We start from the raw sequence: 18,442 nt of genomic DNA, 5'->3' as shown, positions 1-18,442 counted from the left end.
AGAGACACATCAATGTGAAACTGACTTCACATGTGCCTTCTGATAATTCAACTGGGAAATGAGGAAGGGCTTTGTTTTCTGTTGTGGAAGAGCATGTCATCAAGATCCAGCAAAGCACTTAAGCTAATAAATCCAGTTTTGGAAGGATCAGTGGTCCGGCTAACAACATAAAACTAAACTACTTAAATGTGTTAACTATGTTTCTGTGCCCAGACACAAAACAGCCTCTTACGTGGATCTTTGTAAGTGAAAAAAAGGTGGTTGGTCTGGCCGGTCAGCGTTCCTTGGTGATGGTTAGGCTCCGCAGTTGATCCTGGTGAAGAGTGGCTCTGCCTCTCCTCCTCTCCTTGTCTCCGTGTGGATGCAGCTGGGCCTCCTTACGCTCCAGGTCGGTCCGAAGGAGTTCACATCAGGGCATGCAAGGGTCCCTTGTTCGGCTCGGGGCTCGGAACATTCATGGGTCACTCGTTGCAGCGCTGCAGACTGTGGTTGCCATTTCAAAGAAACCAGACGCTTCTTCTGGCGCGATAATGGAGAAGGCCGGCCCATAACTAGTAGCTCTTCATGCTAATATAGGAGCTGTGGACTTCTTCATCACAGAGAACTCCATGGGACAGTGGACAGGGCTGAGGAAGAAGAAAATGGAGGGAGAAGAGATAGAGAGAGGTGGGAGAGAGGTCTTTATAGCCGGGCCCAGGCTGCCATGAATCGGCAACTGCCCCTTCTGCATTTTGGCATCTATGCCCAATGAGGATGCTATTCTTTATCACTGAAGGGCCGTAAATGCAAAGCCTGCCGAGGCTTTGAGTCATTATGGAGGTTCCTTTGTTTCAAACCATGCGGTCAATGTTAGGAAATCAAGGTTGGCCTCAGACTTAGTCCTCACAGCTAGGCCTCAGAATTATAATGAAGTCTTTCCATGTTCAACACAGGGCTGTGGCCCAACTCCACTCACAAAGGGACTCCTCTCCAAGTCACGTGACCTACAGATGGTTCAGCACAGAGGCAGAGACAGCCTCACTGTTTCTCTTCAGTTTACATCAACAGTCAAGGATCAGGTTTGTGAATGGCTCTCAATTCTAAAAGAGAAAGACGCCTAGTGGCTCACGTGTTTTACTACAGTCAGTTATTCTTGTCACACCTCCGAAAGCATGTTGTCTACATATTTTAAATGCAGCATGAGCTGCAAATCTGAAACACAAGAAAAAAACACAAACTTTTGGAATCTGAAAGAGAGAACAAGCAAAAACAGAAACAAGCACAAACAGCAACCATTCCAGGTCTCTATACCTGAATCAGGACTACTGTATTTATCTGTCCCCGAAACTGTGGGTATATAAGTAAGTGAGTGAGCAGGTGTGTATGTCTGTGTAAATGTGTGAGCAAGGTGTAATTGAACTGCAACAAGAGGGGAGAAGGGAGGGCACAACCACGCCACTCAAGAGACCAGAAGGTGACAAGGAAGAAACCCTAACCCAGGCTGACAGGAAGAAACCCCTCGCCAGCAAGCCCCCACCCCCTCGCCCGGCAGGCGACAGAGGGAAGCACTGGGCAGAGCACCCATGACCACGGGAAAAGGGAGCCAGGAAACCAGCGCCGATGGACCAGGACCCAGCTGAACACCAGCCACCGCATAGGCCGGCTGCGGGGTCGAGAGGTCCACGCCCTCCAGGGCCACACCCCATACCCGGAGAAAGGCCAGCCTGCCTGGAGATACGGGGCCACCCCAACAGCTGACGCCGGTGGGCCAGCACCAGTGGTGTCAATTCAGTCAAAGCTAAGGTATGGCAAGGTTACGAGTCTCAGAACTTAACTACAGTATCACTCAACATGCCCAGTATACTCATCACATAAGTCTGCTATGTAGCTTATCTGCGTGGTCAAGAAAATTTGAACTTTTTCAAATGCAGTCTCGCTCACATCCTGCTAACTATCAACACTACACTCACGTGTTGATTACGCAATACGCATCCGTATTGGCAACGGCAAGGCAAGCGGCAGAGTTAGAGAGCAGAAATCTCGTATCTCGTATCTGACAAACGCAATTTAACTCATTCTGTTCACTTCATTCACTATGTCAGTGCAACAATATCACAACATCCCAGTTTAACTCAAAACAGTTAAAGTCCAAATGCAAAAAGGAGAGGGAGGGAGCAGAAGACAGAAAGAGAGTAAAAAAAAGTCAAATATTTCCCTTAAACAGATTTATAAGAGGGTAAGGTGATTTGATATCTTACCTTAAGATGAACTTGCATAATGAATCCATCAGTGGCTAACAGCCTCGTTAATATCCTGACTGGGGCAACATTGGACCCATCACTTGCCTTCTTTTTTTTGAAAAAAAAAAAATTGTGGGGTGGCCTGCTTCCTTTTCATTTTTGTAAGTTAGAGACACTGCAAAGAGCGCTTAAAACGAGATTGATAGCGACCACTGTCGTCAGGGACACTGGGATCATGTTGTTCTGACTTGCATTTGTAGTTATTTTATAGGTATTAAATAATAGAATAACCAATACAAATACACACAGAGTAATTCCATAAATGTATTTAAAAAACAAACATTGACATTTTCCCCTGAAGCTGCGGTGTGGCGGCTGCCATACCTTGCCATACCCAATTGACGCCCCTGGCCAGCACTTGCCCCGATGCCCAAAGAGGAAACTCCAGAGCCATGCAAGGGCAGCGGGGAGGAGTGGAGACGGGCACGGAGTGTGAGAAACCCCCCGCCAAGGAACCACCCAGACAAGCCCAGCAGCAAAGAGCCCCAAACCCAGGCCAGATGAGACGGACACCCATTCACACAGACACACTAACGTACACTCACTGACAAAAACATGGACAATCATTCTTTCACCACTCCCATCTCCCCCAGAGGCCCGGCACCGCCCAGCATCAACCCCCCCCCACGTCCCACAAGGGCCACAAGAAACCTGTATCCCAGCTGCCCCAGTCAACCTTCACTTCCCAGAGTGACAAGCTCCTCATCCACCCAACCCCACAACGTGATGAAGCCAATAAACGAGGACCAGAGAGAATGCAGTTCTGCTGAAATGTTTTGTGGAAGCAGACATTATCTCATTACTGATACTATCTGACAAAAGATTCTTAAATTGATTAATACATAGATTAGATTTTTGTTTACAGGTCATTAGAATGGTTTTCTTTGCGATGCATAAGGCAGTGAGAACCAAGTGAGCCAGGTTAGTTTTCCTGTGGATGTAACCCAGGTGACCTAGCATGGACAGTTTGGGGCCCGTGGAGCTTCTGCCATGTTGATAAATCTTCACATACGTCCAGCCAAATTTTCTACAGAGGTGCACAAAACCATGAAGCATGCATATAATTATCAGAGGTGTTCTCTGTGCACTGTGAGCAGATATTAGAGTGTGAAAATCCCATGTGGAACATCCTTTGTCCTGTATAATGTGTTCTGTAAAGAATATGTATTGTATAAGTTGCAAGTTTGGATTCTTGGTCATAGTGAAAATATTTAAACATAATTGTGACCATAAATGTGGATTAGTGTTAAGGGATAAGTCAGCCTCCCATTTTGAAATAGGAAAAGAGACAAAGTATCTATTTTGGACATTGATCTATCTAGCTTTGATAGTAACTTTGGAGTGTTGAGTTGTTGGTATTCTAAAATTCTAAAAATAATAATATACACACACACACACACACACAATCACACACACACAGCAAAATAATTATTTCATTTATTTATGATGAAATGGAAATTAACATATTTATAAATAGTTAAACTTTCAACAGAAATTAATATTAATATTTCATTGATAATAGCTATAAAACAATAAAATAAAATAGTGACACAAAAATGTTATTAAATACAGTAAATTAAAATTCAAAAACCAACACTGGGAGCAGCTTCACTTTAGTCATTGAGTGCTGAAGTGTCTGCAAGTCTGACCAGCAGAAATAATACATTATTAAAGTATTTATTTCTATTTTATTTCGAAAATTAAAATGTATTGTACACTTTCAGAGGAAATTTGAGCTACACTCGATCCCAGCAAACATTTGTGTGTGGGGCTCATCAGAGATATAAACGGGCTGAAAAATATGACCCCATATTTGATTGTTTACTGGTTCCATACTGGTCCCAGCTGAAATGGCCTCTTGGATTTGTTGATGTGGTTGGCACAAGTGGGATCCAGGTGGGATAACCTCCTTGGACATAAGTCCATTCAGCACCCATTGGGGTCTCATTTTTCAGCCCACCTATCTGAGATCAGGCCCATACATGGGTTTCATGTGATATTATACAGCGGTTCCACGCCATCATTAGGACCGACTTCCACTATGCCGTCTATCTGCTGCGCTGTGGGCTGTGATAACCAGAGGTGGGTAGTAACGAGTTACATTTACTCTGTTACATTTACTTGAGTAAGTTTTGGGAAATGTTGTACTTTTAGGAGTAGTTTTGGATCACTATACTTTTTACTTTTACTTGAGTAGATTTGTGAAGGAGAAACTGTTCCTCTTACTCCGCTACATTAGGCTACGTTGAGCTGTTACTTTTCTTTTATCCCTTTTATCCTCGTACGCGTCAATCTCATGACATCACTGGGTGATTCTTTGTGAAAAATGTTTGTTTTTGCATGTTTTGTCACATTTACACAGACTCAAACACACACAGAGTTTCTATGAGTTCATGTTGTTCTAGTTCTGCCTGGTTAAAACTTGAGTAGTTTTTTCACCAAGTACTTTTTTACTTTTACTCAAGTAATTATTTGGATGACTACTTTTTACTTCTACTTGAGTCATATTATTCGGAAGTAACAGTACTTTTACTTGAGTACAATTTTTGGTTCCTCTACCCACCTCTGGTGATAACAGTAAATCTCAAAGAACTGAACGTCCTCAGAAATGGATTGATGCCATCATGAAGGATCCAACGAAACACTATGCAGTGTTATTTCAGGTAAGTAACGTTGTGATGTATCTGGTCAAGCTAAAGCAGTGATTCCCAACATGGAGGACCCTATTGCTGGGCAGGTGTGCTATGAATGAGAGAAAAAATGAATGCTTGGGCACTGCTAGCATAATCAGATGTGCCTCTGAGCCAGGAGGGAGCCCCCGAGGGCTGACCAACTTTGAATCACAACAATTTACGATTGAAAGGAGAATGTGCAATGACGGTGGTCAGTTGTCAGAGAACTCCCTAAAGGCGGTGGGCTCCGCCTCCACTTCTTGCTCTTTATGCAAGCACCAACCATCAGATTATCATCTTCATGATATGTAAAAGACTAAACATGTTTTTGTCCATCTTCTTCAAGGTTGAGATTTTCTTTTTTGTTGTTTTGAAAAGAAGTCTCGCTGGACAAGATACAGAGAGTTATGAGAATTACGCTTATTCCAACAACATCGTTCACTTGAAGCACCGACCAAATCCAACACGCTATTATTTAACGTTAAAATCACTTGTTTGACAGACCGTTATTTCTCCTTCCTGTGATCAAGAACATCTCTTTTGCCTCAAGAAGATACATTTTGGGATCATTAACTCATCCTGAAGTAAAATATTGGTAGGCTTCTGCGACGTAACGAGGGATTGTGGACGAGGTAGATGTAAATATCTGTAATGTCAAATTTGCCAGTGTTTTACTCAATTTTGGGGGACTCAGCAGTCCACTTGACTTGCAAATATGGATCAAATCCTAATGTATCAATTCTTTGGAAATTCTGGGGATTTACGGCGGTCCTCAAGATGTCGCTCACAACAACAAAGTCACATGACTGAAAACCATGAACATACCAGCATTTTTTTTTTTTTTTTTTTTTTTTTTTTTTTTTAAAGATTTTTTGGCGTCTAGTGGCCCTTTATTGAAGATACAGACTGGAAAGGGGTAGAGAGAGAGAGAATGGGGACGACACGCAGCAAAGGTGCGCAGGCCGGGATTCGAACCTGCGACCGCTGCAGGAGGAGGACTAGTAGCCTCAGTATATGAGCCGCTGCTTAACCCACTGCGCCACCGAGCGGCCCATTGCCCAGCATTTTAACGTTATACATTTTCATGGGCTTTTTAGTTTAACTCATTGCTGCTCTCCACAAACATAGACAAACATACACACACTGTTACAAATCAGTGAGGCATATGCTGGAACTTGTCTCGACATAGATACGAGGTTTGAATCCTGAGTGTGAGGTACTGCTTCGCAGATCAATCACTTGGCTCCGGCTCTTCTCAGAGTCAGTCGTCTGAAGTGGAGATCCTCCTAGCAGCGAATCCCACAGCGGGCCTCTGCCCCATAACTGCAAATGCACAGCAGTGTGATGAGACTGCATGTCCTCATCTGCACGAGTGTACGCCAGGAAATGTGACAGTGTCTAACCTCAACAGAGATGTGTGTGTCGGGGTATCTTCTATAGAAGATGGTTCTCAGGTTGAATTCAGGGTTTCCGTCTTCTTTGAACACCCGTGTCCTCACGGTGTCACTCTCACATCGCACCACAGCATAAACATCTGGAGCTGGCGTAGACAGAAGGGGGAAATTACATTCCACATAGATCCAATCACAAGGACATGAGAGACAATTTAAAATGCACAAATCCCAACTCTTGTTTTTCTCCATGAAGGGTAGGGATTGCTGTTGTCCTGACTCACCGGTATGTTTGGGAGAACTGAGTCCTGATGCCCTGCGGAGATGAACTGTGGTCACCACTGTAGGCTGAGGCAGAAAACACTGCAACAAAGAGGGTGGTGGCAAGTCTTCCCTCAATTCCCTTCATGGAATAAAAGAATGAAGTAAGAGGACCCACACGCTGAGAGAAATTATATTTAAAAAAAAGGGTTTAACAAACTAACAGAAATAAATTCTAACAACAGCTGGCTTCCAGGCCAGGTCGCCTCACCCCTCTGTAACATGGCACCACATAGTACAACCAAAAAGAGCCTTCAACACCACTGTTCAGAAAACCAATGCCCCTTTTACATTATACAGTTTTCGACTCAACTTGACTGGACTTGCCTTGGTCCCAGTCGTTTTCCATCACAATTCAGTACCACCTAAATGTGGATGGGGCCATCATTCCACATTGCCCCATTGAGCGCGTGGATGCAGTCGTTGGCCAGAAGGCCCAGAAACGCATGGACCTCATCGTTGCACCACAAAGTAGGTTATGCTTGCCAAGGTTTAGTTGTAAAGTCAATATTGCGTTTGCTGTTGCTGGGTTTTAAACATGGCGGGTGTGAAGGAGTTGTGAGACGTTACTCTGTGGCCGATCAGTGGCTGCAGCCTGGTGACGTGTTTTCAGTCTGACTCAACTCAGTAAGAACCCCGGCCAAGTAGGTCCGGAAAAAAGGAGGTACTAACCGGAACTATCACCTAGCGGAAAACCCTGAAAACAGAGTAGAGTCGAGCTGAGCCCCTTTACCAATGAATCTTAGGGCCAATCCCAATACACCCCCTACTTTCTACCACTAGCCCTCAAAATGAAGCCACAAGGGGTAGGGCCCTTGTAATCTTCCCTAGGGATTGGGACACCACTTGCTACGTCACTGCGTGGTTTACGTTCGGGTACGTAAGCGACTGTGTAGTTACGTTTGCACAAACGTCACACCATATCAGGAAGCCCAGAGATAAAAGGTGTTTTAATTTCAGCTGTAGCGCTGTTAATATGCCACTTTATTAAGTTTTAATATTTTTTCAGGCGTAAAAGTAACCGTTAAGTTCCCCAACCTGGGCTCAGTTTATCCAAATAACGCCTGTTAAGAAATTTGCTCCGATGTTTTCGGGATGAGAACAGCTGCCGGCTCGGGAGCTGATTTATTACGGTGTAGGTTACGCGGCGACGCGCACCGTACGGTGCGCGTCGCCGCGTAACCTACGCCGTAGGCTTTGTGTTGGTGTAACGCGGAACCATAAATCAGCCTTTATTCTGGTGAGATATAGATACAACGCAACAACGAGCAAGCGAATGATTATGTACATTCACTGAGTGAATATTATGAAAGTAAAATATATATTTCTCGCTAGAAATGTAATCAAAACGCATTTTTATGCAGAAACTAACTCAAAATATTGATTTTATTCACTAAAAATGAGAAATGTCCGCCATGTTTTTTTGTTTGATTCAGTCTGCAAATGACGATGAAAAGCATTCTGGGAAATTTTCTCAGGCCCTCGGTCGCAAAGTCAGCATCTAAAATCCCTCGCTGTGAAGGGCTAGATTCATACACACTAGCCCTCGTTATGTCCACTACCCCTAGATGCAAAGAGGAATTGGGACACCACTACCCTCACGGGAACGCGCAAAATTTAGGGGTACGGATGAAAAGTAGGACTAGGGGGGGATTGGGACTGGCCCTAAGTTATCACACTTGCAAAGAATACACGCACACAGACAGATATATATATATTTTTTTCAACTTCATTTACGAGTGTAAGAACCAACTTTTCTGCTTTATCTTGAACATAAATACCTCTCACACACCAGAGTCTGATATGAGAGTTGGAGAAGAGGCGCAGCAGGAAGCGGCCGGTGGCGCCCGGCAGGAAGGTGGTGGGCAGCACAACGTAGCGGCCCGGAGCCAGCTCTCCCCTCCACGTCACGCTGCGGGAGTCCATGTAGACAGAGCTGGCCGCCTGCTCCACCACACACTGCACCCGGCTGCAGCGGTTCACCTCCACCTAAAAACAGCAAAGGTTTTGTTTTTGTTTTGTTTGATTTCTGAAGAGCTGTAAAGAAAGTGGTTTACATTTTTGCTCTCCGGCTTGCTCACCCTTAGCACCTCAAAACCAATGGGCAGATTTTCTCCCCTGCCATTTTTCCTCCAGATCCTCCTGTCCTGCTGCTGAAGACAGATCAGCACCTCCTCGTCCTTGCCTTGCACCTCAAACATGAACTGACAAAAAAGCTTTCAATATTCTTGTGTGCAATTTAGACACGTTTCTACGGAGCCCCGCTGGTGACATTTGAAAAAAATAAAATAATGCGTGGCCACGAGATATTAACTCGTGGCCACGAGTTATTAATGCGTGGCCACGAGTTATTAATGTGTGGCCACACATTAATAACTCGTGGCCACGCATTAATAACTCGTGGCCACGAGTTAATATCTCGTGGCCACGAGTTATTAATGCGTGGCCGCGAGTTATTAATGTGTGGCCAAACATAAATAACTCGTGGCCACGCATTAATAACTCGTGGCCACGAGTTAATATCTCGTGGCCACGCATTAATTATCTCGTGGCCACGCATTGATTATCTCGTGGCCACGAGATATTAATGCGTGGCCACGAATTATTTTATTTTTTTCAAATGTCACCAGAGGGGCTCCGTACGTTTCTACTTTTCTGCTTTAGGTTTACCTGTGGATTGTGCAAAAAGGTGTCCCTGTGGTTCATACACCCCCCACATCGACTCCTCCTGTCAGTTTGTGCATCCCAAACTACACTCATCTTCCCATTATTTTTCTGTTTCATGTTCTTTCCACATCTTCTTCCTTTTGATCGCTCCTGTTGACTCTCCCCCAGCCAGGTCTCTTTCCCTGTGCGTTGCTGCTTGGCTCCTCCATGACTGATGTTATTCAGAATCAGAGCCATGCTACTGTGGGGCAGGGTGGACGGAGGTCCTCCAGGGTCAGTGGGAGCAGGAACCCACTCCCCGTAGCACTGCACTTCCCCCCAATGTGAGCTTGGCCACAGCAGAGCCCTCTCCACCAGCTGGCACACCACCACATCTGTGAAGTAGCGACAGAAGTCCTGGAAGTCCATCCTGAGGGTGAATGGACGAGCATCAATTTTACTGGATTTTTTTTTTTTCCATTTCATTTTTAAAATGTTTTTATTTAAGATCATAAAATCAGAGGCACCAGAACTCCCCGACATCACGAACAATGAGTCCCATTTTCTCCCTATCAGCACGACTCAGTTGCTGCCACTGCTCTGACCTGCAGGTAAAAACAGAAAACAGACCTGTGCAATTCCAGAACTTCTCTGCACATCCTCATCAGATTCCTGTTTTTATAGTAATTTAGCTTATTCTTCTTAGTTGTCCTCAGAGGTGTCAAGTAACGAAGTACAAATACTTCGTTACCTTACTTAAGTAGAAATTTTGGTTATCCATACTTCACTGGAGTAATTATTTTTCAGACGACTTTTTACTTTTACTCCTTACATTTTCACGCAATTATCTGTACTTTTTACTCCTTACATTTTAAAAACAGCCTCGTTACTCTATTTCATTTCGGCCTTTAAAAAAAACTATCCAGTTAAATTGCTCCATCCGGATAGAGTGAATTTGGTTGTGGTTGTTTCAGATGTTCTTGTCCAGTTTTGTTCTTACATCCGTTCCCTCAGATTCCTGCAACTAAACTTGGATGTACATTCCAATAAAGGTTAGGATAAATGATAACATGCCTCTGAAGTTTGACTTTTTGCACCATTACAATACTTATAGGCAACTAGTCATCATATCTCCTGCTCTCTGAAACACATGTTAATGTCAATAGTACACATATATGCTTCTTTAATATATTTGCATTATACTAAGATGCATTCATTTTCAATGGATTTTGTCCTTAATGGCTTTTTCCCCCTTACATTACTTTTACCTTTATACTTTAAGTAGTTTTGAAACCAGTACTTTTATACTTTTACCTGAGTAAAAAACTTGAGTTGATACTTCAACTTCTACAGGAGTATTTTTAAACTCTAGTATCTATACTTCTACCTGAGTAATGAATGTGAATACTGAAGACACCTCTGGTTGTCCTATATTTTACATATCTCTGTAGATATTGTTTGTTTCCTTATAGGAGGACCACTCGACAAGCCCTTATGGGTTTTTTTGGTTCCTCCTGCACATTTTTTCTGTTACATTGTATTTCCTTTTTTTTCTACATACTGTTCGTCTGAACTTTTGGCGGTTGTATATTTTTTATTAATGTGCAAATAAACTAAACTAAACTAAACTAATTACACAGATGACAGTAAAGGGAATATACAAGTAGTGTTTCACCTTCTGGAAACCTTTATTGGTCCATTTTGGCCATTTTCAGATTTTCTCAGACTTTCAGAATGTAAACAGCAGATGTTCTCCAGTAAAACAAATCCCTAACTATTGTAAAATGTCTGAAATTGGCCAGAAAAAGGTGCAGTGGCATTGTAAAATGTTACAAACCACACTGACATTATTAAAAGTCGACTGAGGCTTTAGTCCCAGAACTCCAACAAAAAGTGCTCAGCAGTCAGACATGTGGCAGAAGCCAGAACAAAGGGTTAATAGCGCCCTCACCCCTGACTCCAGGCACCCGTCCAGTCCGACGTCCCCCATGGGTTCCTCATGCGCACCATAAAGAGTCGGGGCGTCCCGCCTGTCTTCAGCAGCCTCTCCCCGAGCCTCACCTTCCTCACGGCTGTCATCCCGTAGGCGTGTCCTCTCACAAGCCCACAGTCCAACACGGATTCCACAGTCTCCCCTTCAGCTGGCTGAGAAATATCAACATTAGAAAGATTTAAACGCATGCGTAAATAGTGCCTGAAGTTTTGAATACCCTAAGACTTACGGTCTTCAAGTAGGTTAGGCAGGGGGCCACATCTGCAAAAAGACTGTATGGAGAGGGCCACACTGCGTGGAAAATTTGGGGGTTTTCAAAATGTATTTTGCACTCAAAGATGAAGATTTATGTATAAATAATACATTTGTGCACAGGAATGAGCAGGGGGATATCTGTCTAGTTTACATATGAATTATGTATTAATTGTCTCCAAATTTAGTCATTGTGAATGGTAAATATAATATTCAGATAAAGAAATATTATTTTAAATGCAAGTTCATTTTGAAACCATGCATTGTGCAAACTTAAAGGAGCTTGAGGCTCCTTTTAAGAAATGAGACTCTCTAGTGCCACCCTTCACCACGACGGCCGTTGGGGGTACTGCAGCCAACAGTGAAGCCGGCACGGGAGAACGGGGAGAACGTGTATGCAGCGTCATGTGACGTCACATCCACAGGACAGCGCGGGAAATTCGGGACCGAATTGCAGCACATTTTGCAGCAACAGCCTGTTCAAGGCAAAGGAGAGATACACTAGAGGAAACATTCTTTTGGGTTTGGAACGCTTCATCTGACATTATTACTAGAAAACTTAAAATGTATACGGATTTTTTTCATAAATCCTGCCTCAAGCTCCTTTAATGAAGTTGATATTGACCTACTTTTAATAAAACACGCCATGATGTTATAAATAAGCAACCAAAATATTAACCATAAGCTCCTTTATTTATGACACATCTGTGCATTATATCAGCAAAACAAAACAATCACATGAAATTATAGGAGGTTTAGAAGTTCATCTGAAATGCAAAGTCCTCATTTAGAGATTCAAATGAAAAAGATTTCAGGCCAATCCTAGAAGCCTAACGATGTAAACAAGTCCTCTATAAACGGAGGTTAATAACAAATAAAGTGATAAACATTATCACTGTGAAACACTGGCAAAAAATCCGAAGTAATAAAAAACATCTGTAGCAGAGATTAACATGTACAAACACTGTCCAATGAATCATTAACCAACTGAAAAGGTTACCAAGTATCTGAAACTTGTATTAATTAACAAACATATACATACACACACACACACACACACACACACACACACACACACACACACACACACACACACACACACACACACACACACACACACACACACACACACACACACACACACACACACATACGCATGATCATACACACACACACACACACACACACACACACACACACACACACACGCATGATCATATACATACACACACACACACATAGACATACACACTGGCTTGTTCACCTGCATGCTGGCTCTCTAGTTTTTGGGTTTAGGTAGCGGTAGCGATAGCTTAGCTCAGACTGCGATCAGATCTCAAGATTTAGGTCGATTGCTGTTATTGTTTTGGTCAGCTCCGTGCCGGTTTCGTGTTTTGTTTGTGGTTTTTTGTTGCAGATTTCCAGTGCGTGTTTCCATGTGTTCCTGCTTCCTGGATTGGCAGTGGATGTCGTCACCCCCCCCCAAAAAAAACAAAAAAAAAAAAAAACACTGGGTTTGTATGTGTATATTTATGTATGTGTACGCATATGAATGCGCATATATATGTATATATATTAAATATAGTAATAATGCACATATATACCCCTTTGGTTTCTACCGTCATGGTATCAATCATTAATATGTGTGCAGACAAGGAAAAAAAAAAAAATAAATAAAAAATAAAAAAAAATAAATAAATAAATAAATAAATAAATGTGATATGTAAACCATGTTAGTTTCGCTTGCCGGCCGGAAGTGACGCCGGCCGCCGGCCGGAAGTGACATCCGATCGATCGGGACAACACTGCTTTCCCCCCCTTTTTTGAAATATGACCAGGGGCCACATACAGTAAAAGCTCCAGTTGAATATCCCTGCCCTAAGTGCTTCAACATAAAAAGTCCTACCCGTATGTAGCAGGTGATCAGGGATTTGTGTTCGTGGACCTTTGCTAATGTCTGAAAGAGCGCCTTCCTCTGGCTGCTGTTCAGGCCGAGGGATTCCCGGTCCAGACTGAGGGGCTCTGAAACCCCACCAGTGAAGTCGATGAGGGCCTCTGCAGTGTTTCCTCCCTCCAAAGCCTCATAGCAGCCGTTTAATCTGAAACAGAAGGGTGAGGCAGATGAACTGAATGTGAAACTAAGCTTGACTGGTGAACAGTGGATTTCTTTTCGCACACTCGACAGAATATGCCACGTGCCTCTGGAACAAGATAAATTCCTTTTTACAATAAAACTGCCAAATGCTGGGACCTGAGAGTAGCAGTAGTGAAACTGAATGAATTCATGAAACTTCCCAGAACTTAGCCATAGAATAAACGAATGAATACTTCCTATAAACTAGTTTTTACTGGCTATGAGTCAGTTCTCGATCTGATAACGGTTACAGGATCAGAAACCAACTCTAAAACGTCCCGTGAATTGAATAATTTCAAAAGCGTACAATTTACAAGCTCCTAGGGCGCTGGGCGAAGGCTGCCTTGGTGATGGGGTATTTATAGACTCTTAGAATACTGAGTTCATAAGCAGGACTATAAAGAGGAATGCAGGTGTCGGTAATACTACTCTCTCTAATATTAGATGCTGTTGTCAGATTGAAAAAATTAGCAAAGTTCCTTCCAAAATAGTTTGATGATTGATTTTTCAGGACGGAAACTCCACCTGTCCATCAGACACTGCCTTATATTTTTGGCTGCTACTCACTTGGCGTAAGCCTTCTCCAGCAGGGCGCTCCAAAACTCTCTTGGTGTTGCTGAGCGGCAGAAGAGCAGCACCCCATCCCCACTGACTGGCAGACGGTCGTCCACCACAACATCCACCCAACTACCGAGGCGCCAAAACCGGAAATGGAAGATTCCCGCGTACAAGTCAAGACGCTTTGGGTTCCATTCCTGATCAGTGTGGTCAGGAATAACCTGGAAGAAGGAATAATGACAATTAAAGCTGCAAGCAGCGATGAACGAGCCCTCGCACCCTTGTGCACGTTCAGGCTGCAGTGGAAGCTTGTATGACTTGCATGTACATTCTTCAGACCTGGGGCCTCATTTAAAATAGAGTGCGTAGGATTCATACTAAAAGTGCACGTACACCCAAAAGCCGAAAATGTTGGGCGCAAAAAAAAATCCGGATCTATAAAACCGCGTGCACGCACACTTGCACGCAATGTTCGCTTTATAAATCACAGTTCAGCTGGAAGGTTGCTCAGCTGAATCCGCCTCATATCCCGCCCTCTACACGCCCACTTTCTACCTTAAAAGGGCAATGCAAAGTAGTATTTGCATATGAATGAGCCTGCTGAGCATGCGCAGTGGCTTCCTGCAGCCTGTTTGGCGTCAGAATGAATGAGACGTTTCCAGCCACCGTGCCACTAAATTTCACCGAGACTGAGATCGAAATTTTGAGGATGAGGTGGAGGACAGGAAAACAACATTATTTGGTAGTCACAGTAAAAGTATAAATAGTATATAAATAGTATAAAATAAAGCGAGTGAAAATAAAACGTAGTGAGGCGCAAGGGTGCAATTTCCACTGGGAACAGGGGGGACATGTCCCCCCCACTTTTCAAACTCCTGCTTTTGTCTCTCTCCCGCCCCCCCATTTTTTTTACAGTTTAAGAACTAACGGTAGACTCAGCCTGTAATTGCAAATCATCAAGACACTGTGCGAAGACGGGACGGGAGCCCCGCTACCCCTCCTCCCCTCCCCTCTGTGCTGAAAAAGGCTGATTTATGGTTCCGCGTTAAATCGACGCAGAGCCTACGGCGTAGGTTACGCGGCCCGCGCACCGTACAGGGCGCGTCGCTGTGTAACCTACGGCGTAACCCTACGGCGTAGGCTCTGCGTCGATTTAACGCGGAACCATTATTTAGGCATTATTAGGTGTTCAGAATTTCCTCAGCCTGACAGGATCACAGCCTCTGGTGGACAACCGCCACAACTACAACTTCACCACAATCCCCAATCACTCCGACCATCTGCAGGTGCTTGCCATCACCCCCGCCCTAATCAGCCCAGGTGTGCTCACATACAAACATGGACTCAATCCTCACACACACACACCATCAGCCCTTCAACATCCCAGGACAAACCATGCGTCTCTGACCTAAATGTAAGCCTTTAATTATGATTGTGTTCTGTTATGCTCTAAGTTATATATTTGATTTCCCTGCTTTATTTTATCCTTTGACTTAATGCTTATTGTTTGCTTATTGTTTATTCAATACTAATATGTATTATTCCTTTCTGTTTCCACTCCTCAGACCATGGTTCTGGGAAAATAAATGAAGTAAAATGGATTCCCTTTCAATGTCCTTTCCTTTATGAACTATAAACTTTTGGGTGGTCAGCATATTATTCATATCCAGCAATACACTTTTCTACATTAGGCTTAACTAGTGTGTGCGTGTGTGACAGACGTGCATGGGACGATTGTGAAAGACGGAATAAACTGTTTTTATATAAATTTGAATTCCCAATTATGTAACAATTCCGTATTTCAAGGGACGGGTGGCAAGCCCACTCACCGCGGCTGCAGCAGCAGCAGCATCTGAGCGTCCTGACTGACGCAGAGCTTCAAACACAGAGGGGCACGATCAGCGCTATTATATTATAAGTCTGATATGTGATGACATTATTAAGAGTATGACATGAATCTGGCTTCATTTCACCACCTCAAAGCCTGCGTCGCCAGTTCCCCGTGTCTTAAGTAAGTTCCTACGGGAGGGTCGGGGTTGCCGTAGGGATACGCAGATTTTTCGGTTAGTTTTTTCTTTTTAGATCCCAGACTTTGCGTAGAAGGTGGCTTGCGCATCTTTCAGGCCCTTTTTGTGCGCAAGCAAGCTTTATAGATGAGGCCCCTGGACATTTAGTGGATGACACCACCCACGACTCTCTATATCAAACCATTCAAAAGTTATGGCAGAAAGTAGGAAGTATCAGATATCGACCAATCAGAAGAAGGGGCGGGGCTAATTTGCACCAATTATGTTCAAGGACTCAAAACCGAGTCCGATGACACCACCCACGAGTCTTTATGTCAAACCATTCAAAAGTTATGGCAGAAAGTAGGAACTATCACATATGGACCAATCAGATGAAGGGGGGGGGGCACTTTTTGGCGTCTAGCGTCGCCACAGTAACGCTTTTGACTGAGAAAAGTAATGCGCGTCGTCGCAGGATGGAGACGCAAATTTTGATGTATAACACACCTGGGTGCACGTTACGGTTTGGACCATATTAACGGCCGAAGGAATGGTATAAATTGCGCCAAAATTATACGATTAATTCAAAATAGCCGACTTCCTGTTCGGTTTTGGCCATGGCGCCAAGAGACTTTTCTTTAAGTTGCGACATGGTACAGGTGTGTACCATGTGTCAAACCGTATTGTGGGGCTTGAGGCACAAAGTTTTCTAGGGGGCGCTGTTGAGCCATTAGGCCACGCCCATTAATGCAAACCATTAAATATCAAATTTTCGCCAGGCCTGGCTTGCGTGCAAAATTTGGTGACTTTTGGGACACAGAGCAGGGGACAAGGAGAGATAGAAGGCAGGAGGAGATTATGGGAGGATGATCAGGAAGTGAATTGAGTGTGGTCACACAACCTTTTTCCAAAGTGACGGCTCAGAGGCGAGGCAGGAAATGGCGGCCACCATCCAGCAGTCACCTAAACTGCCTTGGTGCAAGTCACGAGTGCTGATGCCATCCACAAACAGACGAGGGTCTTTACATATCTCCTAGAGTGGCACCAGAAGGAAAGAGAGACCATATTCAGTAGAAATAGGCAAATCACATCTTTTTTGTTAGAACTCTGTTGCCTGAATGTGAGACGGTTCCAGGTTTGACTCCATCCCAGCTCAGTTCTCGTTCTCCCTCATGGGAGGGAATTCATGAAAATCGTGCGCTTGGTGACAAGTTTTTGATATTTGGCATGGTGTTAGTTATGGACATAAGGTTTTCAAAAACCACTGCAAACAAATGGTGACGCCCACTAGTGGCCGGTTTGCAGAAAATTCAAAATGTGTGTTATTTTAATAAAATCCTGTTCTTACACTGTGACTTAGTTCTGAGGTTCTGTTCATCTTAAGCCTGAATGAAGCCACTGTTCTCACCCAATGAGATTGACACTACAGCGATAGTGACCTATCCAATAAACAGAAAACTGCATCCTTGGGTGTGAAAATAGGAGTCTAGAGCCCTCTATAATCTTTCTATGTGACTTAATTCTAGAGATATGGAAATTTGAAATAGGACATTTATCTCAGAATTGAATTCCTAGCATCAAAAAAGTAGAGAAAGTGACAATAGACAACAATCTAGGACAGGGCTTGGCAACTCGCGACTCTAGAGCCGCATGCGGCTCTTTAGCGCTGCTCTAGTGACTCCTGGGGCTTTTTCAAAAATGTTTGACCTTTTTTTTTTTTTTTTCTTCATTTTTTTTTTCCTTTTTTTCTCTTTTTTTCTTCCTTTTTCCTTTCCTTTTTAATATCGACATTTCAACTTTTTTCTCAATATTTCGACTTTTTTCTCGTCATTTCGCCTTTCGCCATTTGCCTTCATTCTAAGGCTGATACAAGACTTTTCATTTTTTGCGGCTCCAGACATATTTGTTTTTTGTGTTTTTGGTCCAATATGGCTCTTTCAACATTTTAGGTTGCCGACCCCACGAGAAGCTGAGATATGACCTTTGGTCTTTTCGGCGGGAGCCATTTTGAATTTTCTACAAACCGGCCACTAGGGGGCGTCACCATTTGTTTGCGGTGGTTTTTGAAAACCTTACGTCCATAACTAACACCATGCCAAATATCAAACAAAATCTTTATGATTTTTGACATATTCCCTCCCAGCTATCAGCCTGGGTAGGTTTTCTCCTGGTGATCTGAAGCTGATTAAT

General features: G+C 43.5%; 1 protein-coding gene across 3 annotated transcripts in view; it reads right to left on the bottom strand.

Moving 5' to 3' along the window:
• Positions 1–3,807: 3,807 nt before the first annotated feature.
• LOC133420003 (calpain-5-like) overlaps positions 3,808–18,442 on the bottom strand; it is a 32,478-nt gene continuing 17,843 nt past the window's right edge. For 2 of the 3 annotated variants that reach the window (XM_061709541.1, XM_061709543.1), the window contains 11 exons: positions 17,154–17,285; positions 14,256–14,467; positions 13,461–13,653; positions 11,261–11,454; positions 9,837–9,914; positions 9,334–9,739; positions 8,745–8,867; positions 8,456–8,652; positions 6,627–6,745; positions 6,355–6,491; positions 3,808–6,274 (listed from right to left, as the gene is read on the bottom strand). In XM_061709541.1, the coding sequence (XP_061565525.1) occupies positions 6,098–6,274; positions 6,355–6,491; positions 6,627–6,745; positions 8,456–8,652; positions 8,745–8,867; positions 9,334–9,739; positions 9,837–9,914; positions 11,261–11,454; positions 13,461–13,653; positions 14,256–14,467; positions 17,154–17,285 (1,968 nt within the window). In that variant the 3' untranslated portion in view covers positions 3,808–6,097. Of the gene's footprint in view, positions 6,275–6,354; positions 6,492–6,626; positions 6,746–8,444; positions 8,653–8,744; positions 8,868–9,333; positions 9,740–9,836; positions 9,915–11,260; positions 11,455–13,460; positions 13,654–14,255; positions 14,468–17,153; positions 17,286–18,442 lie in introns of those variants that run through there. The other variant, XM_061709544.1, reaches the window with a different exon arrangement.

The sequence above is a fragment of the Cololabis saira genome, chromosome 20, assembly GCF_033807715.1.
Source record: "Cololabis saira isolate AMF1-May2022 chromosome 20, fColSai1.1, whole genome shotgun sequence".
In the NCBI taxonomy this organism is placed as follows: domain Eukaryota; kingdom Metazoa; phylum Chordata; class Actinopteri; order Beloniformes; family Belonidae; genus Cololabis; species Cololabis saira.
The sequence above is the reverse complement of the archived record's forward strand: the minus strand, read 5'-3'. Positions and strand labels throughout refer to the sequence as shown.